The 17,557-nt window shown below is 43.6% G+C and overlaps 1 protein-coding gene across 1 annotated transcript in view; it reads right to left on the bottom strand.

The window, feature by feature from the left end:
- Positions 1-16,827, bottom strand: part of LOC120050996 (rasGAP-activating-like protein 1) — a 37,717-nt gene extending 20,890 nt beyond the window's left edge. Inside the window, exons 1-8 of the mRNA XM_038997566.1 lie at positions 16,763-16,827; positions 16,398-16,454; positions 14,824-14,937; positions 14,316-14,377; positions 9,007-9,136; positions 1,256-1,337; positions 992-1,132; positions 718-809 (exon numbers count right to left, since the gene is read on the bottom strand). Of these exons, the coding sequence (XP_038853494.1) occupies positions 718-809; positions 992-1,132; positions 1,256-1,337; positions 9,007-9,136; positions 14,316-14,377; positions 14,824-14,937; positions 16,398-16,454; positions 16,763-16,827 (743 nt within the window). The remainder of the gene's footprint in view (positions 1-717; positions 810-991; positions 1,133-1,255; positions 1,338-9,006; positions 9,137-14,315; positions 14,378-14,823; positions 14,938-16,397; positions 16,455-16,762) is intronic.
- Between the last annotated feature and the right edge of the window lie 730 nt (positions 16,828-17,557).

Raw genomic sequence — 17,557 nt, 5'->3', positions numbered from 1 at the left:
TCTTAATTAAACAATACTCACAAGAAGTTTGCTTAGCACAAGAATGTTATAGGACAGGTAGTGCTGAGCATTACCAAGGGAATGTGCCCACACTATATTAGGTTTGGTGGCTTGATGTGCAACAACCACCCTGTAATGGTTATTTTTTATAGTTTCCTGTCCCCTAACATATTGGGAATGACAGGCCTCCCTTCTGATAGTACCTTTTCATTCCTTCCCAAACAAGCACTCCCTAAAGCTGTGACTCACTCCCTAATGACTCTCTCTCTCTGTGTGTGTGTGTGTGTGTGTGTGTGTGTGTGTGTGTGTGTGTGTGTGTGTGTGTGTGTGTGTGTGTGTGTGTGTGTGTGTGTGTGTGTGTTTGTGTGTGTTTGTGCGTGCGTGCGTGCGTGCGTGCGTGCCACGATTGACGTCAGTATTTCTGTTTTTTTTCTTTTTCAACGTGCGTGCGCACACACGCACGCACGTTGAAAACGAAAATAGTAAAAAAACAGAAATAAAAAACCATCTCGGACAGGATACCAGACAAACAACTGACGTCAATCGTGGCCTCTGGCATTAGAGGGGGACCAATATGTCCTCAAGTCATACTTAAAGTCACAAGCGACGTTTAAGATGAAGAAATATACATAAAAATACACCCCCCTCCCTCTCTCTCTTACACACACAAACCGATACACATCCACACAACCACACTAACACCCACACACTCCTTACCCAGCATCATCCTCATTGTTTCCCAGGGGCAGCAGACGAAACCAACCCTGTACCAGAGGTGTCTTGTGCAGGCAAGCAAAAGGGATTTCCACCTGAACATGAAAACAATAACCAATACATCATACACTAAACTGAAAAGGTATTATACCACCAAAAATACATATTTGTATTTGTAAAAGTATGAATCATTCTATATAGTAGAAATAAGTATCACGTGTCCTCACAGATTAACATAAGTATGAGGGATTGGACTTTAGGAACATAACCGCTTCACCTTTCCCAGGAAGTCATTTTTGCCCACCATGTCCCAGTCCCAGACCTCCACTGTGACAGTCCCTCCCTCAGACAGCTCCTCTGTCTCAAGCTCCAACTCCAGGGTCTCACCCCAGTGTGGGTAACGTGTCTTTTTAATGATCTGACAGACAAACACAGAAGAAAAACATTTCATATACTATTTAACATAATCAGTCTTTGTCTCCGCTAAAGTTGGTGATTCATTCAGACATGTATACGTTATCCAGCTCATGTCCCTCCTCACCGAAGTCTCTGCACTGTGGTTATTGAAGAGGATTCTGGCAAAGGGATCAGAGGTTCCAGAAATGTCTCTTGGTGCCAAGTCTCTAAGAGGTCAACAAACAGAAACACATTAGTACATGAGCAACCCCTGACCTTTTACAGGGTGCTGGAATTATTCAACGAGTGGGGTGATATGTGCATATATCATTCTCCTACATTCTCCTACATATCTAAAGATGAAAGAACTTTGAGGGCCTGTGTAGTTGTAATAGTGAAATGGTAAGTGTAGTGAGATAGTAAATGTAGTGAGACAGTGAGATAGTAAGGATAGTGAGATAGTAAGTGTAGTGAGATAATGAGATAGTAAGTGTAGTGAGATAGTAAGTGTGGTGAGATAATGAGATAGTAAGTGTAGTGAGATAGTAAGGATAGTGAGATAGTAAGTGTAGTGAGATAGTACGTGTGGTGAGATAATTAAATAGTAAGTGTAGTGAGATAGTAAGGATAGTGAGATAGTAAGTGTAGTGAGATAATGAGATAGCAAGTGTGGTGAGATAGTAAGTGTAGTGAGTTGTGTAGAGACAGTGTAGTGAGATAGTAAGTATAGCGTGGTAGTGAGATATTAAGTGTAGTGTCAGAAAGTTAGTAAGGATAGTGAGATAAGTGCAGAGAGTGAGATAGTAAGGGTAGTGAGATATTAAATGTAGTAAGATAGTAAGTGCGGTGAGATCGTAAGTGTAGTGAGATAGTGAAATAGTATGTGTAGAGACTGTGAGATAGGGAGATAAAGTGTAGTGAGAGGGTAAGTGTAGTGAGACAGTGGGATTAGTGAGTGAGTGTAGTGAGATAGTGACTAGTGAGATAAAGAGATAGTAAGTGTAGTGAAATAGTAAGTGTAGTGAGAAAGTAGGTGTAGTGAGATAGTGACTAGTGAGATAAAGAGATAGTGAGTGTAGTGAGAGTGAGAAAGTAAGTGTAGTGAGAAAGTATAGTGAGGTAGTGGGTGTAGTGAGACAGTGAGATAGTAAGTGTAGTGAGAAAGTGCCGGGAGATAGTAAGTGTAGTGAAAAAGTATGTGTAGAGACTGTGAGATAGGGAGATAAAGTGTAAGGAGACAGTAATTGTAGTGAGATAATGAGATAGTAAGTATAGTGAAATAGTAAGTGTATTGAGAAAGTACGGGTGGTGAGATAATGAGATAGTAAGTGTAGTGAGAGAGTAAGGATAGTGAGATAGTAAGTGTAGTGAGATAATGAGATAGTAAGTGTGGTGAGATAGTAAGTGTAGTGAGTTGTGTAGAGACAGTGTAGTGAGATAGTAAGTATAGCGTGGTAGTGAGATATTAAGTGTAGTGTCAGAAAGTTAGTAAGGATAGTGAGATAAGTGTAGAGAGTGAGATAGTAAGGGTAGTGAGATATTAAATGTAGTAAGATAGTCAGTGCGGTGAGATCGTAAGTATAGTGAGATAGTGAAATAGTATGTGTAGAGACTGTGAGATAGGGAGATAAAGTGTAGTGAGATAGTAAGTGTAGTGAGACAGTGAGATTAGTGAGAGAGTGTAGTGAGATAGTGACTAGTGAGATAAAGAGATAGTAAGTGTAGTGAAATAGTAAGTGTAGTGAGAAAGTAAGTGCAGTGATATAGTGAGTGTAGTGAGAAAGTAAGTGTAGTGAGATAGTGAGTGTAGTGAGAGTGAGTGTAGTGAGACATTGAGATAGTAAGTGTAATGAGAAAGTGTAGTGAGATAGTGGGTGTAGTGAGACAGTGAGATGGTAAGTGTAGTGAAAAAGTATGTGTAGAGACTGTGAGATAGGAATATAAAGTGTAGTGAGACAGTAAGTGTAGTGAGAATGAAATAGTAAGTATAGTGCAATAGTAAGTGTAGTGAGAAAGTAAGTGTGGTGAGATAATGAAATAGTAAGTGTAGTGAGATAGTAAGGATAGTGAGATAGTAAGTGTAGTGAGATAATGAGATAGTAAGTGTGGTGAGATATTAAGTGTAGTGAGTTGTGTAGAGACAGTGTAGTGAGATAGTACGTTTAGCGTGGTAGTGAGATATTAAGTGTAGTGTCAGAAAGTTAGTAAGGAAAGTTAGTAAGGATAGTGAGATAAGTGTAGAGAGTGAGATAGTAAGGGTAGTGAGATATTAAATGTAGTATGATAGAAAGTATGCCGAAACATTCAAGCTGTTCAGACTGCTTCGTAACCCGTGGGGGAAGTGAACACCCAGACAGTGGACATCTTTGAAAACAAAACCAGGAAGCTCCTTCATCGTTAAGCTCCTTCATCGTTGCAAGCTCCTTCATCGCTTGCAACTTCCGGGTTGGAGCGAGTAGTCGCATTCCGCATTCCGCTTCGCTCCACAGGTAGTATTACCATTTCATTTTCATTTTCATTACAGTACAACGGTTTGATTTGTTTGATCTTAGCTAGCTACATAGCCGTCTTTGTATCAAAGATAATTGTGTAGTTATTGAGGTTCGCTAGCCAGCTATTTTCGTCCTAACGTAACGTAACGTAGTCAACACTGCTAGCTAGCCAGCTAACCACCGAATAGCAGCACTGTAGAAACGATTACATTACAACGGAACAACTTGATTAGTGTAGTGTTAGCTAGCTACATAGTTGTCTTTGCTATCTTTGTATCTAAGATAATTGTGTAGTTTTGAGTAATTATCGGTTAGCTAGCCAGCTATTTTCGTCCGCCGCGCTGCCGTTCTCCTACCTAGTCAACACTGCTAGCTAACACTGCTAGCTAGCCAACTTCTACCGAATAGCAGCACTGTAGAAACTTACATTACAACGGAACGACTTGATTAGCGTAGTGTTAGCTAGCTACATAGTTGTCTTTGCTGTCCTTGTATCCAAGATAATTGTGTAGTTTAGAGAAATTTAGAGAAATTGTCGAGGTTACCTAGCCAGTTAGAGGTTACCTAGCCAGCTACACTTTCAAACAAAGTCAACAACGCAGCCACTGCTAGCCAGCCTACTTCACCAGCCAGCAGTACTATATCATTTTAGTCAATAAGATTTTTTTTTTTTTTTTTTTTTTTTTTTTTTTTTTTTTTGCAACGTAAGCTTAACTTTCTGAACATTCGAGACGTGTAGTCCACTTGTCATTCTAATCTCCTTTGCATTAGCGTAGCCTCTTCTGTAGCCTGTCAACTATGTGTCTGTCTATCCCTCTTCTCTCCTCTCTGCACAGACCATACAAACGCTTCACACCGCGTGGCCGCCGCTACTCTAACCTGGTGGTCCCAGCGCGCACGACCCACGTGGAGTTCCAGGTCTCCGGCAGCCTCTGGAACTGCCGATCTGCGGCCAACAAGGCAGAGTTCATCTCAGCCTATGCGTCCCTCCAGTCCCTCGACTTCTTGGCACTGACGGAAACATGGATTACCACTGATAACACTGCTACTCCTACTGCTCTCTCCTCGTCTGCCCACGTGTTCTCGCACACCCCGAGAGCTTCTGGTCAGCGGGGTGGTGGCACTGGGATCCTCATCTCTCCCAAGTGGACATTCTCTCTTTCTCCCCTGACCCATCTGTCTATCGCCTCCTTTGAATTCCATGCTGTCACAGTTACCAGCCCTTTCAAGCTTAACATCCTTATCATTTATCGCCCTCCAGGTTCCCTTGGAGAGTTCATCGATGAGCTTGACGCCCTGATAAGTTCCTTTCCTGAGGATGGCTCACCTCTCACAGTTCTGGGTGACTTTAACCTCCCCACGTCTACCTTTGACTCATTCCTCTCTGCCTCCTTCTTTCCACTCCTCTCCTCTTTTGACCTCACCCTCTCACCTTCCCCCCTTACTCACAAGGCAGGCAATACGCTTGACCTCATCTTTACTAGATGCTGTTCTTCCACTAATCTCACTGCAACTCCCCTCCAAGTCTCCGACCACTACCTTGTATCCTTTTCCCTCTCGCTCTCATCCAACACTTCCCACACTGCCCCTACTCGGATGGTATCGCGCCGTCCCAACCTTCGCTCTCTCTCCCCCGCTACTCTCTCCTCTTCCATCCTATCATCTCTTCCCTCTGCTCAAACCTTCTCCAACCTATCTCCTGATTCTGCCTCCTCAACCCTCCTCTCCTCCCTTTCTGCATCCTTTGACTCTCTATGTCCCCTATCCTCCAGGCCGGCTCGGTCCTCCCCTCCTGCTCCGTGGCTCGACGACTCACTGCGAGCTCACAGAACAGGGCTCCGGGCAGCCGAGCGGAAATGGAGGAAAACTCGCCTCCCTGCGGACCTGGCATCCTTTCACTCCCTCCTCTCTACATTCTCCTCTTCTGTCTCTGCTGCTAAAGCCACTTTCTACCACTCTAAATTCCAAGCATCTGCCTCTAACCCTAGGAAGCTCTTTGCCACCTTCTCCTCCCTCCTGAATCCTCCTCCCCCTCCTCCCCCCTCCTCCCTCTCTGCAGATGACTTCGTCAACCATTTTGAAAAAAAGGTCGACGACATCCGATCCTCGTTTGCTAAGTCAAACGACACCGCTGGTTCTGCTCACACTGCCCTACCCTGTGCTTTGACCTCTTTCTCCCCTCTCTCTCCAGATGAAATCTCGCGTCTTGTGACGGCCGGCCGCCCAACAACCTGCCCGCTTGACCCTATCCCCTCCTCTCTTCTCCAGACCATTTCCGGAGACCTTCTCCCTTACCTCACCTCGCTCATCAACTCATCCTTGACCGCTGGCTACGTCCCTTCCGTCTTCAAGAGAGCGAGAGTTGCACCCCTTCTGAAAAAACCTACACTCGATCCCTCCGATGTCAACAACTACAGACCAGTATCCCTTCTTTCTTTTCTCTCCAAAACTCTTGAACGTGCCGTCCTTGGCCAGCTCTCCTGCTATCTCTCTCAGAATGACCTTCTTGATCCAAATCAGTCAGGTTTCAAGACTAGTCATTCAACTGAGACTGCTCTTCTCTGTGTCACGGAGGCGCTCCGCACTGCTAAAGCTAACTCTCTCTCCTCTGCTCTCATCCTTCTAGACCTATCGGCTGCCTTTGATACTGTGAACCATCAGATCCTCCTCTCCACCCTCTCCGAGCTGGGCATCTCCGGCGCGGCCCACGCTTGGATTGCGTCCTACCTGACAGGTCGCTCCTACCAGGTGGCGTGGCGAGAATCTGTCTCCGCACCACGTGCTCTCACCACTGGTGTCCCCCAGGGCTCTGTTCTAGGCCCTCTCCTATTCTCGCTATACACCAAGTCACTTGGCTCTGTCATATCCTCACATGGTCTCTCCTATCATTGCTATGCAGACGACACACAATTAATCTTCTCCTTTCCCCCCTCTGATAACCAGGTGGCGAATCGCATCTCTGCATGTCTGGCAGACATATCAGTGTGGATGACGGATCACCACCTCAAGCTGAACCTCGGCAAGACGGAGCTGCTCTTCCTCCCGGGGAAGGACTGCCCGTTCCATGATCTCGCCATCACGGTTGACAACTCCATTGTGTCCTCCTCCCAGAGTGCTAAGAACCTTGGCGTGATCCTGGACAACACCCTGTCGTTCTCAACTCACATCAAGGCGGTGACCCGTTCCTGTAGGTTCATGCTCTACAACATTCGCAGAGTACGACCCTGCCTCACACAGGAAGCGGCGCAGGTCCTAATCCAGGCACTTGTCATCTCCCGTCTGGATTACTGCAACTCGCTGTTGGCTGGGCTCCCTGCCTGTGCTATTAAACCCCTACAACTCATCCAGAACGCCGCAGCCCGTCTGGTGTTCAACCTTCCCAAGTTCTCTCACGTCACCCCGCTCCTCCGCTCTCTCCACTGGCTTCCAGTTGAAGCTCGCATCCGCTACAAGACCATGGTGCTTGCCTACGGAGCTGTGAGGGGAACGGCACCTCCGTACCTTCAGGCTCTGATCAGGCCCTACACCCAAACAAGGGCACTGCGTTCATCCACCTCTGGCCTGCTCGCCTCCCTACCTCTGAGGAAGTACAGTTCCCGCTCAGCCCAGTCAAAACTGTTCGCTGCTCTGGCACCCCAATGGTGGAACAAACTCCCTCACGACGCCAGGTCAGCGGAGTCAATCACCACCTTCCGGAGACACCTGAAACCCCACCTCTTTAAGGAATACCTAGGATAGGATAAAGTAATCCTTCTAACCCCCCCCTCCCCCTTAAAAGAGTTAGATGCACTATTGTAAAGTGGTTGTTCCACTGGATATCATAAGGTGAATGCACCAATTTGTAAGTCGCTCTGGATAAGAGCGTCTGCTAAATGACTTAAATGTAAATGTAAATGTAAGTGCGGTGAGATCGTAAGTGTAGTGAGATAGTGAAATAGTATGTGTAGAGACTGTGAGATAGGGAGATAAAGTGTAGTGAGAGGGTAAGTGTAGTGAGACAGTGGGATTAGTGAGAGAGTGTAGTGAGATAGTGACTAGTGAGATAAAGAGATAGTAAGTGTAGTGAAATAGTAAGTGTAGTGAGAAAGTGAGTGTAGTGAGATTGAGATAGTGAGTATAGTGAGATAGTGAGTATAGTGGGATAGTGAGATGGTAAGTGTAGTGAGACAGTGAGATTAGTGAGAGTGTAGTGAGATAGTGAGTAGTGAGATAAAGAGATAGTAAGTGTAGTGAAATAGTAAGTGTAGTGAGAAAGTGAGTGTAGTGAGATTGAGATAGTGAGTATAGTGAGATAGTGAGTATAGTGGGATAGTGAGATGGTAAGTGTAGTGAGACAGTAAGATACTGAGCGTAGGTAGATAGTGAATGTAGTGAGATAATGAGTGTAGTGGGATCGTGAGTGTTGTGAGAAAGTAAGTGTATTGAGATAATTAGTGTAGTGAGATGGTAAGTGTAGTGAGATAGTAAGTGTAGTGAGAGTGAGACAGTAAGTGTAGTGAGACAGTGAGATTCAAATAACCAACTCATCATCCAGCTTTGATTATTTGATCCAGCTGTGTAGTGCTAGGGCAAAAAACAAACTGTGTAACCAAGGGGGGGGGGGGGGGGGGGGGGGCAGGACCGAGGCAAAGGAGCACCAGACATTCTAAAATCTGCTGTTTGATACTATGTTTTCCATGCAGTGCTCTGCTTCCAAGAGAGAAAACAAAGTTGCTTCATCCCCTAATCTCAATTCTCAGGAACACTATGCTCATTGTTATTGGTTGTCACCCTCTGTGCAGAGGTTAGCTGGAAGACTTCAGTGGAAAAATGTTAGGATTTCTTAGTAGAAAATACATAAACTGAACCCCTAATTTTAAACGTATGGCAGTGCTGAGAGAAGGCCAGATCTTGTTGGAAGCCCTCCTTGAGAGGGTATTGAGTATGTTGCCAATGATTGCATAAAGCCTTCAGAAACAGCCAAGCTGGATGGTGGCCATGCTCACTGTGGTCAGTCTCCATCCTGTCACTGAAGCCCTCTCAGGGACCTCTCTGCCTCTCATTTCTTATGGATGTCTCTGTGGCACGTTCCTTTTGCTAAATGAAATTAGCTTATCCTCCTCAAAATCTGCTTTCTGTAACTCTTTGGCTTTGGTGTCTGCTGGCACTTCAACAGGCAGGTAAACACAATATCCTCTAGGACTTGTATTTACTTTAAGAATAAAGGCGACAGCAATAACATTGATTGCTGAGCATTGCAGATATTGTGAATTCATCCACAACACATTAGTCACTGTATGATGATCTGTCAAAGAGGATGAGCATTTTGCCAATCTTTTGAGATTGAAGAAGCAGTTATACATTTCAACAAGAGACCATAACAGCTTAAAGTCGCATCAATTAACCAATAAAGTATGTGTCTTACCTGGCCTCTATGAAATGGCATCGTAGTCCTATACCTTTGGCATCTTTGAGAAGCTCCAGACCAAAATGGATCTCCCCCTGCACCTCCTCATCCGGGTCCACCCGGGTCAGATTCAGCCAGTTATCCAGCCCTGGACACAGGGGACATTACAACACATACAGTGCCTTCAGAAAGTTTTCACACCATTTTACTTTTTCCACATTCTGTTGTGTTAAATTGAGATTTTTTTTGTCACTTGCCTACACACAATACCCCAAAATGTCAAAATGGAATTATATTTTCCTAAAAAAATTAAAATTTATAAAAAATGAAAAGCTGAAATGTCTTGGGTCAATAAGTATTCAACCCCTTTCAACCCCAAGCCTAAATAGTTCAGGAGTAAAATGTGCGTAACAAGTCACATAGACTCACTTTGTGCAATAACAGTGTTTAACATGATTTTTGAATAACTTTTTATTTAACTAGGCAAGTCAGTTAAGAACAAATTCTTATTTACAATGACAGCCTAGGAACAGTGGATTAACTGCCTTGTTTAGGGGCAGAACAACAGATGTTTACCTTGTCCACTAGGCTAACTGCCACTCTTACCACTAGGCTAACTATCTCATCTCTGTACACAACACATAAACTCAGCAAAAAAAGAAACGTCCCTTTTTCAGGACCCTGTCTTTCAAAGATAATTCGTAAAAATCCAAATAACTTCACAGATCTTCATTGTAAAGGGTTTAAACACACCATGCTTTTTCAATGAACCATAAACAATTAATGAACATGCACCTGTGGAACGGTCGTTAAGACACTAACAGCTTACAGACGGTAGGCAATTAAGGTCACAGTTATGAAAACTTAGGACACTAAAGAGGCCTTTCTACTGACTGAAAAACACAAAAGAAAGATGCCCAGGGTCCCTGCTCATCTGCGTAAACGTGCCTTAGGCATGCTGCAAAGGGGGCATGAGGACTGCAGATGTGGCCAGGGCAATAAATTGCAATGTTCGTACTGTGAGTCGCCTAAGACAGCGCTACAGGGAGACAGGACGGACAGCTGATCGTCCTCGCAGTGGCAGACCACGTGTAACAACACCTGCACAGGATCGGTACATCCGAACATCACACCTGCGGGACAGGTACAGAATGGCAACAACAACTGCTTGAGTTACACAAGGAATGCACAATCCCTCCATCAGCGCTCAGACTGTCCGCAATAGGCTGAGAGATGCTGGACTGAGGGCTTGTAGGCCTGTTGTAAGGCAGGTCCTCACCAGACATCACCGGCAACAACGTCGCCTATGGGCACAAACCCACCATCGCTGGACCAGACAGGACTGGCAAAAAGTGCTCTTCACTAACGAGTCACGGTTTTGTCTCACCAGGGGTGATGGTCGTATTCGCGTTTATCGTTGAAGGAATGAGCGTTACACCGAGGCCTGTACTCTGGAGCGGGATCGATTTGGGGGTGGAGGGTCCGTCATGATTTGGGGCGGGGTGTCACAGCATCATCGGACTGAGCTTGTTGTCATTGCAGGCAATCTCAACACTGTGCGTTACAGGGAAGACATCCTCCTCCCTGATGTGGTACCCTTCCTGCAGGCTCATCCTGACATGACCCACCAGCATGACAATGCCACCAGCCATACTGCTCGTTCTGTGCGTGATTTCCTGCAAGACAGGAATGTCAGTGTTCTACCATGGCCAGCGAAGAGCCCGGATCTCAATCCCATTGAGCACGTCTGGGACCTGTTGGATCGGAGGGTGAGGGCTAGGGCCATTCCCCCCAGAAATGTCCTTGAACTTGCAGGTGCCTTGGTGGAAGAGTGGGGTAACATCTCACAGCAATAACTGGTAAATCTGGTGCAGTCCATGAGGAGGAGATGCACTGCAGTACTCAATGCAGCTGGTGGCCACACCAGATATTGACTGTTACTTTTTATTTTGACCCCACCTTTGTTCAGGGACACATTATTCCATTTCTGTTAGTCACATGTCTGTGGAACTTGTTCAGTTTATGTCTCAGTTGTTGAATCTTGTTATGTTCATATAAATATTTACACATGTTAAATTTGCTGAAAATAAACGCAGTTGACAGTGAGAGGACGTTTCTTTTTTTTAATGAGATTATAATTATTTGTAAGGCCCCTTAGCCGAGCAGTGAATTTCAAACACATATTCAACAAAAAAGACCAGGGAGGTTTTCCAGTGCCTCGCAAAGAAGCACACCTATTGGTAGATGGGTAAAGATTTAAAAAGCAGACATTGAATATCCCTTTAAACATGGTGAAGTTATTATTTACACTTTGGATGGTGTATCAATACACCCAGCCACTACAAAGATACAGATTGTCTTTCCTAACTCAGTTGCTGGAGAGGAAGGAAACCGCTCAGGGATGTTACCATGAGGCTAATGGTGACTTTAAAACAGTTACGGCGTTTAATGGCTGTGATAGGAGAAAACTGAGGATGGATCAACGACATTGTAGTTATTCCACAATACTAACCTAATCGACAGAGTGAAAAGAAGGAAGCCTGTACAGAATAAAAATATTCCAAAACATGCATCCTGTTTGCAATAAAGTACTAAAGTAAATAGCAAAAAATGTGGCAAAGAAATGTACTTTATGTCCTAAATACAAAGCATTATGTTTGGGGAAATCCAACACAACACATCACTGAGTACCACTTTTCATATTTTTTAAGAATGTTGAAAGAATAATGTGCAAATATTGTACAATCCAGGTGTGCAAAGCTCTTAGAGACTTAACCAGAAAGATGCACAGCTATAGTCACTGCCAAAGGTGATTCTAACATGTATTGACTCAGGGGGTTGAATACTTATGTAATCAAGATATAATTAGTGTTATATTACATACAAATGTTCAAATTTTTCTTCCAATTTGACATTAGTGTTTTGTGTAAATCATTGACAAAATGTTTGATTTAAATATTTTTTTATCCTACTTTGTAACAACAAAATGTGGAAAAAGTCAAGGGGTGTGAATACTTTCTGAAGGCACTGTATGTGGCATTTAATAAAGCCTATCAGGGAAATCGTAGAAAACAGACAGCCTAGTACTATACCAATAATGCCTAGTGTCTCTAACGGGCATTGCCATGCATGGCTCTGTTATTGTGGACATTTACTCAAGCCTTAAACACATTCCCATTGATAAGTCCGACCCTGGATAAATGGCTGGTACATATACAACATGATCAACAATATGTGGACACCTGCTCATCGAATATCTCATTCCAAAATCATGGGCATTAATATGGAGTTGGTCCCCCCTTGGCTGCTGTAACAGCCTCCGCTCTTCTGGGAAGGCATTCCACTAGATGTTGGAACATTGCTGCAGGGACTTACTTCCATTCAGCCACAAGAGCATTAGTGAGGTCAGGGCTCTGTGCAAGCCAGTCAAGTTCTTCCACACCGATCTCGACAAACCATTTCTGTATGGATCTCACTTTGTGCATTGGCACATTGTCATGCTGAAACAGGAAAGGGCCTTCCCCAAATTGTTGCCACAAAGTTGGAAGCACAGAATCATCTAGAATGTCATTGTATGCTGTAGCGTTAAGATGGGAGGGCCTAGCCCAAACCATGACAAACAGCCCTAGTCCATTATTCGTCATCCACCAAACTTTACAGTTGGCACTATGCATTGGGCAGGTAGTGTTCTCCTGGCATCCGCCAAACCCAGATTCGTCCGTCGGACTGCCAGATGGTGAAGCGTGATTCATCACTCCAGAGAACGCGTTGCCACGGCTCCAGAGTCCAATGGCGGTGAGCTTTACATCACTCTAGCTGACGCTTGGCATGAAATGGAAACCCATTTCATGAAGCTCCCGGCGAACAGTTATTGTGCTGACATTACTTCCAGAGGCAGTTTAGAACTCGGTAGTGAGTGTTGCACACGAGGACAGAAGATTTTTTTACACGCTATGTGCTTCAGCACTTGGCGGTCCCGTTCTGTGAGCTTGTGTGGCCTACCACTTCACCTCTGAGCCGTTGTTGCTCCTAGATGTCTCCACTTCACAATAACAGCACTTACAGTTGACTGGAACAGCTCAAGCAGGGCAGAAATTTGAATGGTGGCATCCTGTGACGGTGCAACATTGAAAGTCACTGAGCTCTTCAGTAAGGTCATTCCACTGCCAATGTCTGTCTATGGAGATTGCATGGCTGTGTGCTGGATTGTATAAACCTGTCAGCAACGGGTGTGGGCGAAATAGCCGAATCCACTAATAATCCACATACTTTTGTATATATAGTGTACAGTATATCAAAAGACAAGAGGATTGTTTGTGTGTGATAATATGAGGACTGGTGCTGACATTTCTGATTGAGATACAAGGTGGCGAGGGCAGTGACTTCAGTCTCACAGCCAAAAGAGAAGAGAATTCCTAAGATCCTGTGAAGGAGTTGTTGACTCAGTGGCAACATGTTGCAGTGAATCAGGACTGAATGCAGAATGTTCCCTGGAGAGAGACATTGGTATAAGACACTAACTAACAGAGAAAGTGTCACATTTGCTTTCATGTAGTGTCAAAACACATTCAAAGTAGCAATATAATTCTTATACCCAGTTGCCATGGATAAGGAAAAGCACAGCAAAGACATTATTGCTATATATTCTAACTAATTCCCACATTAAAAGTTACTGTAGGAGAGCCAGGTGTGCTGTGGTGAAGGAAGGCGCAGGCTGGCTGTTTGAAAAGCTTTCGGTTTCTTCTCACAGACTACAGTGGTGTTTTAAACAAAAGGACAGCTGTACTGTACAATGAATGATCCTGGAGTTGATGCAAACCCTGATTCAAGGAGCAATCCTGCAAACAAATGTAACCATGTACAGGTCATTCTCTCCCTGTTTGTACGCTGTCCATTGAGAAGGAAGCTGTTTGGCTCATAGGGACGAATCAGTAGAGAATACTATGTGATCAAACTAACAAGCATAGCAGTCAGAAAATGAATCTCTAACTGAACCTATGGATTTGTGAGAATACACTGGCAACCTTTCCCAGCAACAGGATCTAAAAAAGACCCAGCTCTTCAATCACAGTGACCTACATGGCAGAGCCTTACTCAGAGTCATGGGAATAACCCCTCTCTGATGACCCTTTGCTCTTTTGGTTTACCCTCTCTAGCATGGCATATACAGAGAAGCAGACCCACAGATCTCAACCGTAGCGCGACAATTCTATAAATCAATAAGCATTTAGATGTGTTTCTGTGCTGGTAGTTTTTCCCATCATCTCAGTTCCACCCACTCATTTAAAGCCACAAACAGTATTGTGACATATAGTGATCAGGTTTACCTTTAACCTTGGCCCCGATGGCGTCTTTGCTCAGCGATATCTTTCCAATGATGTCATCATGGCTAGGGCAAAAAAAAGGGAGAACATATGTCACAATTAACAAAAACGTATAATTGAAAATAAAGGTCTTCACATGAGGTATTTCTCAAAAAAGGACTTAACATCCTATAAAGTGACCTCATAATACAGTAAGAGTATATGCATAGACTGAGGAGGTTGTTGATCAGGAGACTGAGATAGTATTTCATTTCTCAATCTGTGGTACCATCTGTATGTTGATGTTTGTTTATTGAAAGCGTTCAGGTTTTTCCAAAACACACATCCATGATTCTTCACCCAGTCAGTCTGGATACAAAACTCTAAAATCACAGCCTCTGGTAAACAAGCCAACACAATCATGAACATCTCTTCAATTACAAAACTATGATAACTCCACAGGTTATAACTAATCTGTTGACACAGAAACACTACAATAATTCTCTCTGACAGATGTTAATGACAATCTTACCCAATGGTGTCCTCATCCATGACATAGAAGGAGAGCGAGTGGAACCCCGTTGGGAGGTGCAGTGTGTATTCTTCTCCCCAGAAAGGGTTGAGGTTCTTCCACACCGTGGCTGTCCTGCAAGGTAACAGTGCAAATAATAGTGACCGTAACCACAGCAAGTACTACATGACCCTTATTTCTTATTCATAACCATAATCCCTTTCATTGTGAATGTCAGTAACAATGAAAGACAACAATTTACAATGAAGGCTGTGTGGGGAATATTGTGATGTGTTGAAAGTTGTGAAACAGTGACAGAATAACAATGCAATAACTTCAAAAGGCAGTGTGTGGAATAACAAAATACAAGTCTAATATGCAATAATTTTTAAATCAGCCTTTCCATTATGAAACATTAACTACTGCAAATGCTCTAACCATAAACTGGAGATTGCAAACCTGCTGTCTAGACATGAAATTGAGGAATGACTTTAACATCATGTCCTCTATGCCAATGGGTAGCAGGAAGGTCTATTTTCATCAGTAATGTGCATCCCTTTATTATAATGAAACTCTGTTTTTCCAGACACCATTACCCCACAGCAGGGTCAAAGCACCAAGGCGTCCAGAAAGCACACAGTCAATGAGTCAGTGAGCTGATAATGAGACAGCCATAGACTGATGCAGATCTCTGCAGTCAGTCAACCCTCCAACTCCTCTCATTGTGGGAGAGGAAACAACTAAATGAAAAGACAAAACAAATGCATTTTATCAACCGCTGAAACATCAGTTTTTCAGAAAAGAGGTGTTGGGAGTGTCGGGAGTCTTGATTAGCCGGGAGTTTTGATTAACTCGTTAGTCATTCCACATGAGGACAATGCGACAGGTAATGAACCAGCAGAGGGGAGTACATAGTTCCCAAAAGACAACAAATGAAACATATGTTAAATTTATATACAGAGTACACTTGTGTGGACACACACACAGCCAAACCCCGGGCAATGCGCTGCATGAACACATGTCCCCCTACCATCAGCCTTGCATGCCCCTGCCTGGAGCCGGGAATGGGAACGGGAGCTCCCTGCAATAATTTATGCCCCCTCTCCATGGTTACCTACTGGTGTCTTAAAGGCCAGCCCTGGATCAGGTTCAATTGCACTTGGGGGGCTCAACCTAAGAACACCACAGTCCTTATCAGTGATCACACACCTAGCCTACTATACCACACTCCTGCCATGCTAGCCTGTATAAAACATAGCGGGGTACCCAAAGTCCAGCAACCGACTCCTTCATTATACACCCTGTTCCTATCCTGTTCTGAATTCAACGTGTGTGAGAGCAATCAGAGGTTTGGCACAGGGTAAAGACAACATGATAGGATACAACACTGTTTCCTATCAACTGATAAATATGTTTTGCCATTGCATTAACAGTAGTGCCCTATCAGTTTTAACGTTTTTGGCAGCAGCATGCCACTTGCTGTCACATACAATTCTGAAGTAAACATTTAGCCCATTTATCAATCACATTTATAAAACAGTCAAATTAAGCAGCAAACAAAACAAGAATGCATATGACTGATATGATGGACTCACCTGGCCACAACTTCATTGTCAACTTTTACAATGCAGTATGGGTCACTGGTCCCAGAGCTTGACAGATAAAAAAAAGATATGTTAAAAGATGGAAAAAGGTAGCAGAGGAAACCTACAGATATGCTCTTCCCTTATCAGTTGCGAAATACATTATTGATATAAATATCTTAAACGCCTGTCAAGTCTAGGCTACTTGTAGTCACATTTTACCACTATCTCAATAAGTGCTGTAAAACAAAGCTATTCTTAACTTCAAAACAAGTGTACATCCTAGTATAAGAGTACTTCACACAACGAGAAACCTATAAATAAGAAAATAGGAGTAATTGCTGCCTGTTGCATAAGTACAATTAAGACATACTTACACGTCTTTGACTGGAAGGCTCCTGCCCTCTACAATACGGAAATATAGGGATGTGTTTTTGGCCATTTTTGACTAACAAGAATGGTTTTGCCAATTATTTTAATCTGCACATCCGTGATCCTTTCAACGGTGCTCCCTATGGTGCTCGCCTCCTCCGCAACTGGGTCCTCTTCATTTCTGGCACCTTTTGCGCATGACGGCGTATCGTGCCTATGTTATAATCAATGATCTATCGTTTTCAAGGCTTATTTGATACAGAATTAACAGCAACGTTGCAAATTCATAAGAGTAAGGTCACTATAAGCCAACAATGTTATAAAATGTTTGGGTGGAAACAACCCAAGGAAAAACAAAATATGTAAAGTATAGTGCCAATTACTAATTACTGCCATTTACTTTCCTAATTTGGGTAATTTCAAGAAAATAATCATCCCATGCGTTCTTTTTTCATTTCCAGATGAAATTAGCATTTGCAGCCTATATCATACTACTATTTTACATTTTTTGTTGTTGCTGTGGCTACTTTTAAAAACATAACATCTTTAGGCGTCATTGCCTTCTCATCAACCTCCACACGACTTGCCGAAATGACACATGACACGATCAACCGCAGCTAGAAACTGTAGAATCTTCCCTCGATTGACAGTGTACAGCCCGCGCCATCTGGCGGACGAATTTAGCTCCTGCTAGTTCACGCGACCCCCACACTCGCTTTTGTCTCTGTAAAATAATAGTTTAATATTTCCATTTAACTTATCTTTGCTAATATGATAAATACCACGAATGATGACAAAAC

This window comes from Salvelinus namaycush, chromosome 1 (genome assembly GCF_016432855.1).
Source record: "Salvelinus namaycush isolate Seneca chromosome 1, SaNama_1.0, whole genome shotgun sequence".
In the NCBI taxonomy this organism is placed as follows: domain Eukaryota; kingdom Metazoa; phylum Chordata; class Actinopteri; order Salmoniformes; family Salmonidae; genus Salvelinus; species Salvelinus namaycush.
The sequence above is the reverse complement of the archived record's forward strand: the minus strand, read 5'-3'. Positions and strand labels throughout refer to the sequence as shown.